Genomic DNA, 16,955 nt, shown 5'->3' with positions numbered 1-16,955 from the left:
CCCCAATAGTCGAGTGCTACTGTTGCATCATCTACCTTTAGTGAATACATTTTTTTTTTTTAATAAGCAGAACCAAGCCACTGAATGTGAGACATGGACAGCATGGGTAACCATGAAATTTCATAAATATTTGTAGCCGTCTGGTTGGGTTCCCAAGCGGAACAGCTGGACTGGTTTGAGAGCGGTTCATTTAATGAGGAATCTTTAACTACAGTAACTGTATATCCAAACCAAGACTAATGACCCTTCTGGTTTAAAAACAAACAAACCAATTTTAGGAGAATTTTACTGGTTTTTCATTTTTAGTGCTGTTTCTTGAAACACTGAAATGAAAGAAGAAATATCTTAAAATCTTGAATGAGTGAAAGTATATAACTACCCTTGCTGGAATTTGAGAAGTTGGTCTCTAGGTTAGTGCAGACAACTATAGCTAAAGCAAAATCTTCTAAAAATAGAGTTTTGTGAGGAATGTTGTAGCATCACAGCGGAAATGATTGTGCTTTCTTTTTACTTTCATATGAGGTTATGTACAATATCATTTTCTGGGGCTGTTGCTTTTGCTTTCTTAAGGAGTTGTAAGACATGAAAAATTACACTTATTTTGCAACATTTTCCTTTTTCCCATTTTTGAAACTGGACACAAAAGTATGTGAGATTTCTAAACTTAACTCTTCACTTGCCACCCAAGTACCAGAGAACTGAGGACTGAACTTAATGGTATTTGTTTCTAAAGCTTTGAGAGAAAAGCATAGTTAGAAAGCTCTTGAATTGTGTGTATGCACTGTGAAATTTAGTACACAAAAATCTCTGTAAGTCCTCCCTTACTATTTAATTATTCTGAAAAAAACTCCCTCCCCACTATTAACATAAATCAGTCCTTAGAAATAGTTGAGTGAACAGAGTGGGGAAAGAAGTAGTATGTGCTTTCCATGAAATAATTATTTGTACATTGAAGTGGAAACAAGTACTGTGAATAGTAGGGAAAGGAAGGAAGATTTTGTGAAATATATTGTCAAGAAGCAGCAGTGTCACAGAGTTTAAACCTTGTAGTTTAAAAAAAATAATGGTTAGAAGGGTAACACCTGGACATATTTTTGTGTTGTTTTGTTACTGCAAAGTAGGTAGTGTGTTTGTCTGATTTATTAAACCCAACCTCCTGAAACTTGCAGTTAAAAGAAAATGGATTTGTGGTAAAATGTTCAGTTCTTACACTCTGCAATGAAAACCTAGAAGCACAGCTTCTGCTTTTTTTTTTTTTTAATTGCTAAATTATTCAATTTCACCAATAATTCCAAATAGCTACTTTTGTCTAAATAAATCTGGTTTGGGTAGGTTTTTCCTAGATACTGTAATTTCAAACTGTGTTTTGTTTTGTAATTACTGCTTCTCGATCCTTATCAGTTTTTACCCTTTTTTGACTTTAAATGTTTCTTATAATAATTAGAGAATTGTGCAGCTGAGGGAAAATTGCATTTAATAAATAAAGCTTGGTATATCATGGACACCCAGTTCAAATTTTAGTCATATTCATAGCAAATCTTGATACAGTGGAGGCAAATGATTGTAAAATACCCCTTTGGCCTTATGGCTTCAGCAGTCATTTATGTTCATGCAAACCTACGGAGAGTATTGTGTCCCGAAAGCATGATTTGGCCCTGAATATTTAAACAATGAATAAATGAAAACAGCATAAAGTCCTCTGGAGCCTTTCAGTGGCCAGTGGAGTTTGTGAGGCGGGCGCTGGGTGTGTGTGACATCCATCTGAGAGATTGAGAATGTAGGGAATTCATGGAAAAAATCCAGCGCTGTGCTGCAAATCCTTAGGGGGAAAAGTCAACCAGCTCCAGATGTTGACATGGTTGACTGCGAGCACATGAAGTGCTGTGGATTTAACTCTTGCAGTCAGAGTGCTTTTTTTTTTTTTAAACTCTGGCAACTACCAGGGGAGAAACACATTTTCACTTCTAGAGACAGGTGAGATGGTGGGAGCAATTAAGTTACAGTGCCAAGGGTGTCTATCAGCCTACTAAAAGAGAAGTGTTATTTATTAATTTCATTTTTAATGGATGAGACAGGAATTCAATCATTCTCAAAATATGAATTTTCCAACATCTGATCAGTATACTTCTGATAAAACAGAAATAAATTCTTACCACAGACTAACTACTAATAAATTGTGAAATCAAGCACTTGTGATTCCCAAATCTCATATCTTTCTTTCAGAATAAAACAAAACACTTGCAATTATTAAAACACAAGCAATGCCTTGATTCAATTAAAAATGTTTGAAAGCTTAACTGGTACATAAGCAGTTAAATAGAATTTCAGCATTAGTTCTTAGCCACAGTGGATTTAAATAGCAAAGTGGATCAATTTTATGATATCACCTTTGATATTTATCGCTGCCTCTGGATATATTTTTATTGCATTGTTCTCCTTGACTAGCACATAACTGGCGAAGTGGAGCCCTGCTCAGGACAGACCTAAAGAAATTGTATTTATAGTGGTGTTTTACTAGGGTTTTTTTTTTATTATTTTTTTTACCTGGTAGGTGTTTTGAAGAGGCTCTCCTGTGTTTCTTAAAGGTGCTTTCAAATTCAGTGAATTAATTCAGAAAGTGCTAGTTGTCTTGCCAGAATACCTGTGGTAGTGACATGCTGCAGTACTGTGAACAACAGTACCTTGTGTAAATAAATTCCAAACCTTTCCGAGTGGAATTACTCACAGTTTGCTTTGCATTCAGAAGTGCACTAACAATGTTTGGGTACCAAGAATGTAATTAATAAAAATGTCATTAAAGAATCCGACTGCTAAATATAAAGTTCAGTGTGTAGAGCTGACTTCTTGAGTCTTCTGTTTCTTTTGTGCCCCACTGGATATAAAAATGCTCTTTGGGGTATATCTTGTGAAAGTACAGTTTGGATATATATATTGCACTGCAGGCTTGTCACACAACAGTGGCAGCCTCCTGGCGGCATGCAGGCAAATTTTCTGAATGGCATCTCTCTCCTCAAATGCTGAGGAAGGGCATCAGAAAGTCAGTTTAAAAGACTCTTTCAGGGATTTAAACGTGAAAGAAGTAGACCGGGAAGAGACTGAGAGCAACAACAGGAGGTCACTTAACAGCTGACATCCAAGCTCTGTGTTACTTTGGGGATGAAATACCTTCTGAACAGGTTAAATGCTTTTTGTTGTGGAATAAAGGTATAGTGCTTGGATTAACTCTAGAAGTATACCCACCGTGTGCTGTGATGGAAGTGTGACGTGTGTAGCATAGTTAAAGCTTCTCAGATTGGTATTAAAAGTATGTGTTCAGTCAGTCAATATTTTTTTGTTAGTCTTCCCTTTGACAATTTATTCAGTGAAGTATTGCAAGGTAGCATGTTTGCTGGACTCACAAGGAAGACCTGATTACTGATTTAACAGTTTAAAAGCTTATTGCAGTGCCTCTAAACTGTGTTCTCTATTTTTATGATTGCATTTGCTATCTTAATACATACTCATACCTGCAGATTTTTTAATGGTTACTCAGCTCTTTTCACCTGCAAAGCATTTTACAGAGACATAGTCTTTATCTTGGGGTGTTACGAACACATCATTTTATGAATAGAATAAGCAAAAATCCTTTGAATGCTTATGATAAATATGATGAGTTGCCTTTATACGCTAGTCTTACATCTTATCTCCCACTTTGGAAATAGAATACCTCATTAATTTGTTCATTCATATCCTTTATCCTTCCTCTCTTACAGTAATCCTGTTTACCTGTAAAACCTTGGAACTCCTCTTGAACGCTAAATTTGTGTTCTAGGAATAAATAAAAAAGGGAATGCATCTTCAACTGCAACTGTAAACTTTTTATAATTTTTTTGAAACCTCAGGGTATTCAAAATGCATTCCCAGGGAGTGTTTGCAAGAGGAAAGGGGAACCCTTAGAAAGCTGTGTCTCTAGCTGCCCACCAGTTGCCTGCAATGACTCATGAGTGCATTTTGACCTCTCCTCCGCTCCTGCTGCCTTCCTGCGTCTGGTCTTTCCCACTTAGGCCCGGCATTCCCCACTAGCTGTCAGCTTGAATTTTTCTTCTACCTTTATCTAAGTCATGTCAGATGGAGATGGAGATTTCTGTATGTCTAAGGGTAAATACATTGTCATTATAGCAGGACTGAGGAAGAACAGAAGGGAGACTCTCTATGTAGACCTTGTTTCCACCAGAGGTGTTAAGAGGGCTGGCTCATGAACAAATTTTTATTTAGCATTAAATAATCAGTGTTCAGCCAGAAAAAACACTTTTAGTGAAGACAAACTGAGGAATATATTAAAGTACCTGTTACTAAATAATTATGTGATATGTACCCCAGTGTTTGAAAAAATGCCTCTAACTTTGTGAATTCTCATTAAGCCATGATAAGCTTTCTGTTAAATTACATAGCTTGATGGAAATGACAAGGAATTTATTTCTGGACCTAGGAATAAATGAATATAGATACAGAAATGGTTCCTTGGCTTTATCCTTGTATAGTGTCAGCATACAGCTGCATAATATTTGATTCATAAGAGTCACAAAATACTAATAAAATAAGCACATTGTTTTTTTCATTGGTAACCATCTTAAAATGAAAAATGAGTTCAAATGTGTTATTGCTGCTTCTAGCTGTGCTTACAGTCTTATTTCCCTTCCCCACCCTGCCACAGCCTGAGGTGTTCTCACAGCGAGTTGTTTTTGTTTGTGGAGTGTTCTGGTGTTTGCAAGAGGTGTATTACAATGGAGTAATAATCCTGGCTTCTTCAGAAAAAATGTCTGTTTGTTCTTATCCTGCTCCATCACAAATTACTCAGTTTGAACATCTCTGTTTTAAAATGTTCAGGGAGTTAGGGTGTTACCAGAGGTCAGACTTTTAAGTGATCTAGGAGTTAACAATTAAATAATTTTGAACCGTTAGATAAATGGAAAAACAAAAAGATTTGCTTCTGTCAACTGAGAAACAACCACCAGTAGGCTGCTGATAGTGAATATAAATGTAATTTGTCCTCTACATAGCTATTAGAAGCCAGTATACTTGTAGATTTAGCTTATTATTTAGTTATGTTTCAGCCTTACCTAGACCGTGTTGTCTGTGCGTTTATGAAGATGCAGCTCTGCCCAAAGAGGGGACATAGGCAAGCAGAATCAAAGAAACTGGAAGGAACTCCTGGAAGTCAGGTAGTCCAGCCCCTGCACAAAGCAGGGCCAACTGCAGAGTTAGATCCAACTTAAAGATCGATCAAATAAAAACTAAATCACTTTTTGGGGAATTCAGTGACACATGTACTTTTGAAAGTGTGTCTCCTGTGTGCCTTTGGGCATTGAAGTAGCACATGTGTAGCTTAAAAAAAAGGGGCCATACCTTCTCCCAGGATGTTTCTGTTGAATTATTTTTATATTCATCTTAGCAACATTTGTATATTCCATCTTCCAACAAGTTTGGTCAGAGAGAAGAGTACACACCCTCATGGCCTTGCACTTTTGATGGATGCTCAGAAGAAAGGGTCAAGAACATTAAACTGAAATCCTGTCGGTATCCAAGCCCAAGAATCTTTTCGTGTCTTGAACGTGCCATAGATTTTATTTTCACATATTATCCTGTTCATCACATGCTTATTACTGTTATTAAAACTGTCATTATAGGCAACAGCAGTTTTACCTGCTCTTGTTTTGTGTTTAAATGGCAGAACTTAAAGGCTTGGTGTCCTTGTTCCTTTCTACCTTATTCCTCCAAAGCTACTTATTTGGGGCTTGGGGAGCTTGCAGTTTCAGGCTCTAAACTGGATGTGTGCTGGCTTCTTAACTGCTGCATTTCAGGGGGTTTAATTTATCTGCCAGTCTGTGAATTTAGGCAGCTCACAGCCAGAGGGAGCAATAATACTTAAATTGTCCCAGCAAGACTGAGAGGGTGGTTGTCAGTGTCCTGAAGGAAAAACTCAGTCGGTGCTCAAGAAAGAAATAATGCAAACACAGACTTGTGAGCAGTGGAGGGTAGGATTTTACCTACTTGTATAGGTATCAACCTCGTTAATTTTAAGCAATGTGGAATTGCTGTAGGTGAGGTTTCTGCCTGGCAATAGGGGTAATTGAGTGTGATGTATGGAGAGTTCCAAGATTCATGGTGTTTAAAACAAGTGTGTTGGAATGTTAACTGTTTTGGGGGTTACAGATTTTCAGAAAAACAGGAAATCTCCCATGAGCATTTTCAAATCTTACTATTCTTTTGAGATAGAGCTGTAAATTGAGCTTTTTTTTTTTTTTTTTTTTTTTTTTTTTTCTTCATTTTAGGTCAGCACAGATTTTTGGTTTGGTTGCTTTTTTTTTTCCTCTTGGAGGTCACTCTCTGCTCGGAAAGTATACGGAGCTTTGTTTCAGGAATAATTACAAGACTTCTGTATATTCTTTGAGTAATGATAGGATAGAAATAATTATTTTTTTTCTCACATAAGTTTGCCTTGAAGTAGAAAAACAACAAAAAACCACAAAAAGACCTGCAAAAGAGGGAAGGAGAATGGGAGACTATAAACTGGAGAGGTACATTTGCAAATAAACTTCAGAAAGACCCATACAATGATATGAGGAAGGAAAGGAATTCTGGTAATCTTAGAACAAAAACTAGTTGTTAAAAAATATTAATAGTAGCGCACAGAAGAGGCACGCAGATAATAAAACAAGTATGTTTAAGAAGGATTTGATGAAAATGAAGAAAATACATTTTAAAAGTTATATAGATTTATATAATGGTGTAATATAACATGAAATTGAGAAGGGAACTAACTGGTGGTTGTTGGTTTTGTTGTTTAAACAGTTGGACAAACAGAACACTCCAGTGTAAATTTGAAAGAAGACACTGAAACTACGGAGGCAAGTCCGTCTGACTCAAGCACCATGGACGGTGTAGGTGCTGAGAAGGAGGATGCTCATACAGTTGAACAGTTGCCATCTTTGGAAGAAGATGCAGAAGACCATGCATCCGAGCCACAGTCATATGATCTGGGTTTTAAAAAGGTTTTTAAATTTGTTGGATTCAGATTCACAGTGAAGAAGGAAAAGACAGGAAAATCCGAACCAGTTCAACTGCTTACTGTAAAAAAGGAAACACAAGTCCCTGAAGGAGCTGGTGATCAAAAAGAAGTCAGCTCAGAAGAAATAACGATGCCTGAGGATGCACTCTCTGCAGAAGACAACACCAAAGACACACTGAGAAATGAAAACACAGAAGATGAATCTCCTGAAACACCAGAAGCAAATGAGATTTGTTCTCAATCAGCTGCCTTAGCCACTGATAGTGCATCGCCATTAAGAAAATTTTTTACTCAGGGATGGACTGGATTTAGAAAAAGAAGAGTTTTAGGAAGCCTAAAGAAGATGACGTACAGTCTCCTCCTAAAGAAGATGGGCAAGAAAAAGAGGGGGCAACGTTAATAACTGAAACCACTGAAAAGGAGGAGAAATCTGAGTTTGAGGAGCAAGATGAGGAGAGGAACGTGACAGAAGTAACTATAGAAGAGCATGAGAAGGAGCAAAGTGAAGATGAAAAACAGGAGTCAAAAAGGATAGTGGCAGACATAGGAGCTGAAGCAAGTGGGAAGGAAGAGCTCATCAAGCACGATGAGCAGGATCAAAAAGAGGATGTAACAGCAGCAGTTGTTAAGGAAAGCACGAAGGAGAAAAAAGCTGAAGATGATCACGAAAGGAAACTGGTGGAAGTCTCAGATGATCTTGGTAAAAAGGAAGAAAAAACTGAAGAAGGAGAAAAAGAATGTGAGCAGAGAAGGAAACCACTAAAGACCATCTCAGTGGTACCTGTTGTTGCTGACATTGTGAATGGAGAATTGAAAACATCCTTGGAAGTCCGACCTGTGGGAGAAAAACTGGAGTCATCAGAAAAGTGTGAAATAGAGGACAGAACTGAACTATCCTCTGAAGAGAGACTTGAAGCAGAATCTTTGGCCACAGAAACCTCTAGTGAACAGCTTAAAAAATCTGACGGAAGAGAAGGAAATAAATGTGCTCCACCCGAGACAGAAACATTGGATGAAAAAACAGAGGAAGCAGAATTGAAAATGTCACCCACAGTAGAAGACATCACCCAAGGAGAAGCTCCGGGTACGACCACAGAGAAGAAAGAAAGCAAAGAATGTGAGATCAAACTGATACTGAGTGCTCCTGGATTGAAGTCCTTTTCTACCTCTGAATCTTCAGTTGACAGAGAGGATGATCAACAGTCAATCAAACCCACTGATGAAGGATTACAGGGAATAACTAGCATAGTTAAGACTGATACTATCAAACCAGACGAAATAATCACAGAAGTAACTACTGAAGAGGCAGCTGGAAAGAGACCTCCAGAAGGTATCACAAATGAAGTTGAACTGCTGTCTTCTCAAGAAAAAAATAAACTGCAAGGCAGCCCTTTAAAGAAACTCTTTACAGGTACTGGATTAAAAAAACTGTCTGGAAAAAAGCATAAAGTCAAAAGAGAAGAATCTAAGTTAGGGGAACATGGTGAACCAATTCAGCACTTATCAGATTCCCCCGATAGCCCAGAGGAGCAAAAAGGGGAGAGTTCTGCTTCTTCACCTGAGGAGATGCATGAAATTCCTTCTTTGGAGAAATGTGTAGATGGAATGCATGTCACTGAAAATGAAGATGCTGCAATTTCAGATGTGGAGCGCAAAAGAGAAAGCGTTACCCCCTGGGCATCATTTAAAAAGATGGTGACTCCCAAGAAGCGTGTCAGAAGACCTTCTGAAAGTGATAAAGAAGAAGAAATTGATAAGACAAAGAGTGTTGCAGTGTCTGCAACTGAAAATACTACGGATGAAAACCAGGGAGAATTAAAAGAAAATGGGATGGACCAGAAACCAGAGAAAACCACAGAAGAGCCCAAAAAAAAGGTTGACACTTCTGTGTCGTGGGAAGCTTTTATATGTGTAGGTTCCTCAAAAAAAAGAGCAAGGAAATCATCATCATCTGATGAAGAAACTGAACATAAGCTTGGTCAAGAAAGCCAAAAAATAGAAGAGTCTGGACAGAACAAAGAAATGGCAATGGATGTGATGATTACTAGTTCTCAGGAGAGCGATCAGGGACAAGGGAATTCTTCCCCAGAACAAGCTGGAAGCCCATCTGAAGGGGAAGGTATTTCAACATGGGAATCATTTAAAAGGTTAGTCACTCCAAGAAGGAGATCCAAAACCAGAATGGAAGAGAGAGCTGAAGACTCTGTTGTGGGATCTAGCCTTGAGCATTCAACATCGGATGGTGAGCCTGGAAAAGATGAATCATGGGTTCCATTTAGAAAACTGATACCTGGGCGTAGGAAAAAAAAGTCAGATGGAAAGCCAGAACTAACTCATCTTAAACAAGCAAGAGAAGACATGGCAGAAACAACTGAAGAAGATTCGGATATTCCAGCTGTTGTTCCTTTATCTGAATATGAAGCAGCAGAGCAGGAGAAAATGGAAGCCCAACAAGCGAAAGATGCTGAAGCAATGAGAGAAGAAACTTCAGAGGAGGAGAGAGCAGAAAAGTTAGAGGAGACCCTAAGAGCTGAGCAAGCACATGAGGGACTGGTACATGCAGTTACTGTTACCGTTGTGGAAGGGGAAAGGGCGGTTACCAGTATTGAAGAAAGGTCACCATCTTGGATATCTGCTGCTCTGACAGAGTGCATTGAGCAGGCAAAAGAAGAGGAAGAGAAAGAAACTGAGAAAACATTTGAATCAGATGTTACTGTGGAAGAAGCAGTGGTAGCTGCTAAGACAGTGCCAGAGATGAGAAAGAATGTAAGCGATGACACCACACCAAGTGAGCTAGAGGTAACCTCAGAAGCAGTGACAGCTCTGGAGGAGGCGGCAGAAGCTTCCTGCACTGAAGAAACAATGGAAGTGTCCTGTGCTGAGGAGACAACTGAGATGGTTTCTGCTGTTTCACAGTTGTTAGAAACCCCAGATACTACAGAGGAAGTTACACCTGTACAAGAAGTAGAGGCCACTGAACAAAATTTGAAAGAATTAGACAAACAGACGCAAAAAGTTCTTCATGAAGTTGTTGAAAGAGTAAAGTTAGCAGATGTAGTGCATCTGGTTAGTGAAAGAACCGGGTCAGCAGCTACAATTACAACAGTACAAGGCATTGAGTCAGAAGTGAAAGATGATGCTAAAGATGGGAACACTGTTATGCTTGGACAGTCCTTGGAAAAAGGAGAACACAAGGAGGATGGCCTCCAGCCCCTGGGAAGTGCAGGGAGCATTCAGGGCCAAAACGGAGTTGAAGAGGGTGTTCTACATGAAAGTTCAGAGAGAAGTGAAATATCTGCTGCAGTGAAAGAAAGCACAGAAGGATGTGAAAATGTAGATGTATTGAGAGATGAAAGCCAGTGGCAGGCATGTGAAAAAGGAGTTGTAGAAGACCATGAAGAAATATCTCAAGTGGAGGGGACAGCAGAGGAATCTTCATCGCATGACACAGAGTTTCACAGCATCAAAGCAGTCACTCCCAAGGAAGATACATTGGTAAAGGAGGAGCCTTCAGAACCAGAGAAATTGCCCATACCAGAACTGACAGTAGAGGAGGCGAGCGATGAATGTATTCCGGAAGTACAGGCTGCAGTGAGTATTACATCTAACACAAAGGTTGATTTGTCAAAAGAAAAACCAGCATGTGTTAGATATTACACCTAATTTAAAACCAGATTGTGGCCATACTACTGTAAAGGACCTTCTTTGTGCAGCCTGTGGCAACTGAAGTTAATTTCTGGTGACACACACACACACACAGATGTCCAGAAGCAGCAGCCGCTGAGGCTTGTGTGCAGAGTGAGGTGGATGCAGTTCCTGCAGCAATGAAGTAGGAGATGGTGTGCATAGATCCGCAGGTGCTGAAACAATTGCCATTAGGGCTCCTGCACAGCACAGTGTGATTTGATGTATTATATGAACATAGATGAGATACATATGTGAGCCGTATGGCACCATACATAATGGATGGTATCTTCAGTTGTAGGCAGAGATACTGTTGTAGTACCTCTGCAAAGGGCAGAAATGAAATGACACCACTATCTCCAGTTTTAAATGTGTGGGAATTACTGTGACTGATGCATTCCTACCTTCTTCCCTGCCTCCCCACCATCTTCCTGGCTTTATTTCAAGTGGTGTTAGCTGCCCCTTGCTTTAGGCTACCCTTTGTTTAATGAGCTGTGTGTCCTGAGAAATTGAACACAAGCTAGAATCTTGGTGACCCACTAGTCTCCGTTATCACCTCACACTCTTCCCATAACTCTCCTCCTTTTGGTCATTTTTTTCACCCAGAATGTCACTCCCTGCTCGTACACTTTTTCACAGGTCTGTTGCAATTCTCCGCAGGTGCAGGACAAGACAGAGGATGAAATCTCTTCCTTGGGGCTTACAGCTGAAGAACCTCTGCAGCTTCAAGGAGAGGGTGAAACCCTCACTGCGAGATCAGAGTGCACAGAGGCAGTTGTCACTGTGGTCCCCATGAAACCTGAAAGACAAGATGAAATTCCTGACTTAGACTCAAAAGAGCAAGCTTGTACTGAAGGGCGTCCTAGCAGGGCATCTGCTCGGGGAGAGGAAGAGGAAGATGATGCTGTGCTGCTTGGAGTAAAAAGCACAGAAGTCACTGTTGCTGAGGTTCCACTGCTGAATCAGGTAAAAACCTCTGCCCTTCCTTTGGAAACAAACGTTTCAGGACCAGCTGCAGATGCTGAGCAGAGCGTGAGGGATGGGGCTGGCAGGGACATTCCAGCAAAAGATTCTGTGCCACAGTACCTAGAGCCACAATGCAGAGAAAAAACAACTGAAACCCCCTCCCAGAGTGATGAAACCAAAAGTGACAAAATGGAAGATGCTATGCTCAAAACTGAAACACACTCGGAGAATACCACTGTTACTGAGGCTCCCATGCAGATTGAAGCAGACAGCATATCTAATTTAGCATCAACATGCCCAGACAGCACTGAAAATGGAAGTGCTGTCCTCATTGACATAAGTCCTAAGAAATGTGAAACACCAGGAAGCTTAGCTGAAGAAGACACTATGGAAAAAGAACAAGAACTTGTAGAAACCTCCAACTGTCAAGACTTTCAGAAAGAAGATAACAAAAACAAAAATGAGCAATCACTGGAAAGACCCAAAGAAGTATTTGAATCTGGAAAACAGGAAGGTGATGAATGTTCAACAGCTGTCCAGCAAGAGGTTTTAACTGTGCAAGAAGAAGGCTCTGAATCGGACTTCCTACACGCTGAAAGCTTGGAAGCTCTGAGAGTGCCTGTGCCTGTAGCAGCTGCAGCAGTTGAAGAGCATGTCATCACAGAAACAGTAACGCCCACAGACATGACAGCCAAAACTGTACAGCCCTTGGCAACCACACCAGAGCAAACGGCTTCTGAAGGGGTCCCAGTTACTACTGTTGACTATTCAGGCTGCGAGACTGCAGAGCTTGGTAGTGCAGAAGCACCTGAGCCTCAAGTGACTCCTGCTTCCATGAATGGAATATCAGAGGAGCAAGAGAGGCCCCAGAGTACAGAGCAACCCAAACAAAATGGTTTTCCTCTAAGTGATAGCCTGTCCCTCACCCACGTGGAATTTGAGAAGGATGTTGTCCAGTCTGTGACTATAGAGTCCCAGAGTACAAAAATTGTATTAAATGCCATCCAGACGGCTGTTCACAAACTTGTAGAAACAGAAGAGTCAGCTGCCTTTGAGTCAGAGCAGCACATTAAGTCCATAGGGAAAAGCCCATCAGATACAAATATCCATGAACTTCTGGAAAGAATGCAGGTGGATCATCAACTTCCAGTGAAAGAGGAAGATATACTGAGGAAAGAACAAGAGCTCCAGCAACCAGGAATAGTAAAAACTGCTGCTTTAACAGAGTCTGCAGAAATTCATGCAACTGTATTAAAAACAAAAGATAAGCTGTTAACTTCTGAGATGCTGAAAGATGGACAAAGTCAGAATTCTTTAACAATTGTGACTAGCCCTGAAGATGTTTCAATGGAAAGTGTGAGACTTCAGAAATCAGCACTAGAACTAAGTACTTCAGAAGATTCAGCCAAAGACCCCCTAGACATACACCCACCAATATTAAGGGAAAAAGAGGTTGGGCAGACTGTGGAAATCCCAGACCAACATACAGGTCAGCCAACATGCAGAGAAAGTGAGGGAGAACAATGTCGCCCACCAGTGGAAGATGGGAAAACAGAGACATGGGAGGACAATAGCTGCCAAGAAGGAATGTCTTGTGATAGTCCACAAAGTCCAAACTCAGTGGCTCCTGAGGCCTTGCATGTAAGTAGCATTTTAAGCCAACAATTACTTTATTTTTCAAAAATAGTTTTGGAGGTCTCTAAAACTGTTGTGTCTCTAATTTTGTTTTTTAATTCTGGTGCAAGGCAGCAGCCGCCCCACAGTTTAATCAACAGACCACAGATATATGGGTTGTTTGGTTGGGTTTTATCCTTGTCATTTTACTGCCCGTCTCGCTGACTGCTCAACGCGTTGTTTCTTCTCTGTACAGCTACCCTCAATTTAATGGCCTTTGACTTGCCCTGTAGTTTAGGGTGATATTTCTGGGAGGTAGAAAATGTGGCTTCCAGTTTTCCTAGATATGCACTCATATGGCACGTGCTTAATGTGTGGGAGTTAATCTGCAAACACTCTTCCTCTCTAACAACGCTCTTTTTAAAATCCTAAAGGATGTGAGCGTTGCCTTCCGCGGTAAACCTGGATTGCCTTATGTACCAAATTTCTTTGCACTTCAGTGAAATCTGAATCTGAAATGATAGGCACAGTTTCTCCCTAGGATATTTACTGCACTTGCTTCACTAAGTCATGAGACCTTTATCTCTATCTTTGAGACCTGCTTGGGAAAACAACATATTTTTGAGAGAGTAAGTTGTCATTAATAAAGCTTTTTTTACTGTCATCTGTCTTTCAGATGTGCTAAGCATCCATGTGGCATTTGGAGAGATGCCAGTGCTAGAGAACAACTGACAATCCTGCGACAGAACCAGGAGCTTTATTCTCTACCCTTTATTCTCGGATATTAACATGTGCTCTTCTGAAGACCACGTCTTTTTTTGTTATTTCTGTTAAAAAAACCCAATGCCTTTAATGTTGGCTATAACCACACGTTTGTTCCATTCGAAGGTCATTTGCCTCTGCCCAAAATACACCATTTAGACTGGAGATACACAACTGAATGAATGGACAGACCACTAAAATTTGTACCACAGTTGTCATTCCCTCACTTAATGTGTGTCCTGTCTGTCCCATCTCCTTGAATCCCTTCACTCATCCCTGAATCCCCCTCCCTTCTCTCTGCAGTCTTCCTCACCCCCCACATCTTCTGTAGCTGCCTCGATTTGACCTACGAGTGGCTGTAGATGCTGCTTGACTTGTGTATGAGGGGGAAGAGAAGGGCTGACTGATGGGAACACATGAGAGACTTCTGGCTGAGTGGCAGATGTGTCTTTATCAAACAGCAGGAACTGGATTACGCACAAATTCTTGAGCAAGATGCTCAAGATTGCTGCTTTTCAGTCCCATTCAGGTATCTCTGTCTGTCCTTCAGTTGTATTTGTGCAGGCCTGATTTAGTCAGAAATTACTTCTACCGTATAGCTTGAAAGGAGATTGAGAATACCCTTCTTCTGTTGTTCCAGACTTCAGGTCTCAGGACTGGACTGTAATGTGTTGAATATTTATATGTATGTCTTAAACCCAGTTCTGATTTCAATGTAGAGCTATGATACTTCTGTACTATTTAGGCGTTCCCTTAAATGAATTTTGTAGAGTAGCCCGGAGAGGAAATTGATACGATTGGATCAGAAATTGATAACATGTAGCTTCCTATTTATTGTTCCAGGATTTTCCCCTTGTAAAATCGCTCAAAAACTTGGCTGTCTTGCTTTGAATATTTATATGTATATCCTAAACCCAGTTCAGATTTTAATGTAGAACTATGGTATTTCTAAAGACAAAAGGGGAGCCCTGACCGGAGTCAGATCTACCACTCACTTCTACTTGCAGTCCTCCCTGGTTTCTCGGAACTCTCCCGACTTACCATTTCCCTGTCATCTTGCTTATGTAGCAACCCCACCCAGTGGTACCACAACCTGCAAATTGCATCCTTCTTATTCCAGAGTCTGCTGCTCATTTCTGGTCCCTGCCCCAACCAACCCCAAGCCTTTTGCCACACCTACACTATCTAACATCCTTCCTGCATACAAGCTTCCTCCTCTCCCAACCCCTACCTGAACCTCTTTCCCCACCACAGCATTTCCTGAAATCCTCCCCACTCCTTATCAATTCCCTGTCTTCTGTGAGAAGGGCATAGGAAGGGAGGGTAAGGGGTTGGGGATTAATTCTGTTGTGGATTGCGAAAAATTGATGAGACCTTTGGGGTGCTGAGATCTTAAAAACCTTCATGTGAGATGGATTGGACTGACAACAGCTGCAGATCTGAATGAGCAGGGTGACTGCAAGACGAGAAGAATCCCCAAGACCCAGAGTCCAGGGACACATGTCCCCAACAGGAGTTGGCCCTCTCTTTTGTTGTTGACATTAAAATCAAACGTGGGGTACAAGTCAGTACTTTCAGCTCTGATTTCTAAAGTGAAGGTTACAGATCACACTTTGTGAAACTGATGCCCGTCAAGTTGAACTACAGCTCACTATCCTACCTGTATAGTAATTTATTTTAAAGTCAACTTTTAGTGTACAAATGCTCTTGCTATGGGAGGTGCTTGCTTCTCCTTGAAGCTGCATAGACAGCAAGCAATGTGACTGATTGCACTGGTGTGATTGCACCATCTGGTGCTGCCCTGCGTGGAAGCATCAAAAGATTTTTTTTCCTTACCTCAGAGCAAATTATATAAATATTTAAAGCCAAACAATGTGGTTTCAAACAGTCCAGTCTATCTCTGTCCATCGTTGGTGGCAGCTTTCCCCCTTAGCTTTGGGCAATTCCAACAACCTTGGTTGGTTTCCACAGGTTTAAGTTGTCTTGCAAATTCATCATGCTCTTAATAAGACCTCACAAGTGCAAACTTGGCTGAATTTGTACAAATTATATACCTATGTACGTTAAGCCATATTGCAATAACTACAGCAGGTAAAACAACATAACAATAGCATGACCTCTGTAATCCTGATTCTTATGTTTGTAGCTCCAAAGCTGTTAATAATATGTAAAGTTAATTCTTGTCTGAACCTCATTTAAATAAAGCTAGCTTTACCACAATGTAAATTGTCTGTTGGTAGTAATTGGACAGGCTTTAACTTGCCTGTTTTCTCCATTAATCCAGGGCCTAGGGAAGCAATGCAACAAACTTTAAACGATAAAACAAATACAAAGGCTGCTTCTTATAATTGACAGCTAAAAAATTACTGCACCCAAAACCTCGCTAATGGTGCAAGGAGCATGCCTCCACACAAAGATACTATTTTCTTCCAGCATATTGCTTTGGCCTCCAAAATGAATTTGAGACTGTGACTTCTGGCTTATGCTTAAAAGCTTGAAGCTTTCTCTAATCCAATGTACTGGGTTATGAAATTTGATTTTGTTTTTAAGGTAGATTTTTCATTGATTAAATAAAATACAACTACAAATTTGTTCTTATGTGTGTATGTGGTGCTTTTTTCATCTTGCTTATTGAAAATTATTTTCTGATGGTTGCTTCATCCTCCGAGAGTTAGATTTGCTCCTGACAATTCATTTGTTGTTGTCTTTGACGTTCAGCTTTTGATGTGCATTAAAGGAACTAATTACAGAATTAAACTGTGAATTGGTTGTAGGTTTCTATAAAATATGCATACTTCAGAAGAAGTAATTAGAATAAGGTCTTTCAGAAGACTGTGAAGAAAAAAAAACTCTGTTAAATTCAAGATAGACAAAAATATGT

The 16,955-nt window shown here is 40.1% G+C and overlaps 1 protein-coding gene across 1 annotated transcript in view; it reads left to right on the top strand.

The window, feature by feature from the left end:
• AKAP12 (A-kinase anchoring protein 12) overlaps positions 1-16,667 on the top strand; it is a 19,650-nt gene extending 2,983 nt beyond the window's left edge. Inside the window, 4 exon segments of the mRNA XM_026844553.1 lie at positions 6,832-7,356; positions 7,359-10,639; positions 11,393-13,339; positions 13,989-16,667. Coding sequence (XP_026700354.1) covers positions 6,832-7,356; positions 7,359-10,639; positions 11,393-13,339; positions 13,989-13,997 — 5,762 coding nt within the window. The 3' untranslated portion in view covers positions 13,998-16,667.
• The last annotated feature ends 288 nt before the right edge of the window (positions 16,668-16,955 follow it).

This window comes from Athene cunicularia (assembly GCF_003259725.1).
Source record: "Athene cunicularia isolate RWA chromosome 3 unlocalized genomic scaffold, athCun1 chr3_part1, whole genome shotgun sequence".
Lineage (NCBI taxonomy): Eukaryota > Metazoa > Chordata > Aves > Strigiformes > Strigidae > Athene > Athene cunicularia.
The sequence above is the reverse complement of the archived record's forward strand: the minus strand, read 5'-3'. Positions and strand labels throughout refer to the sequence as shown.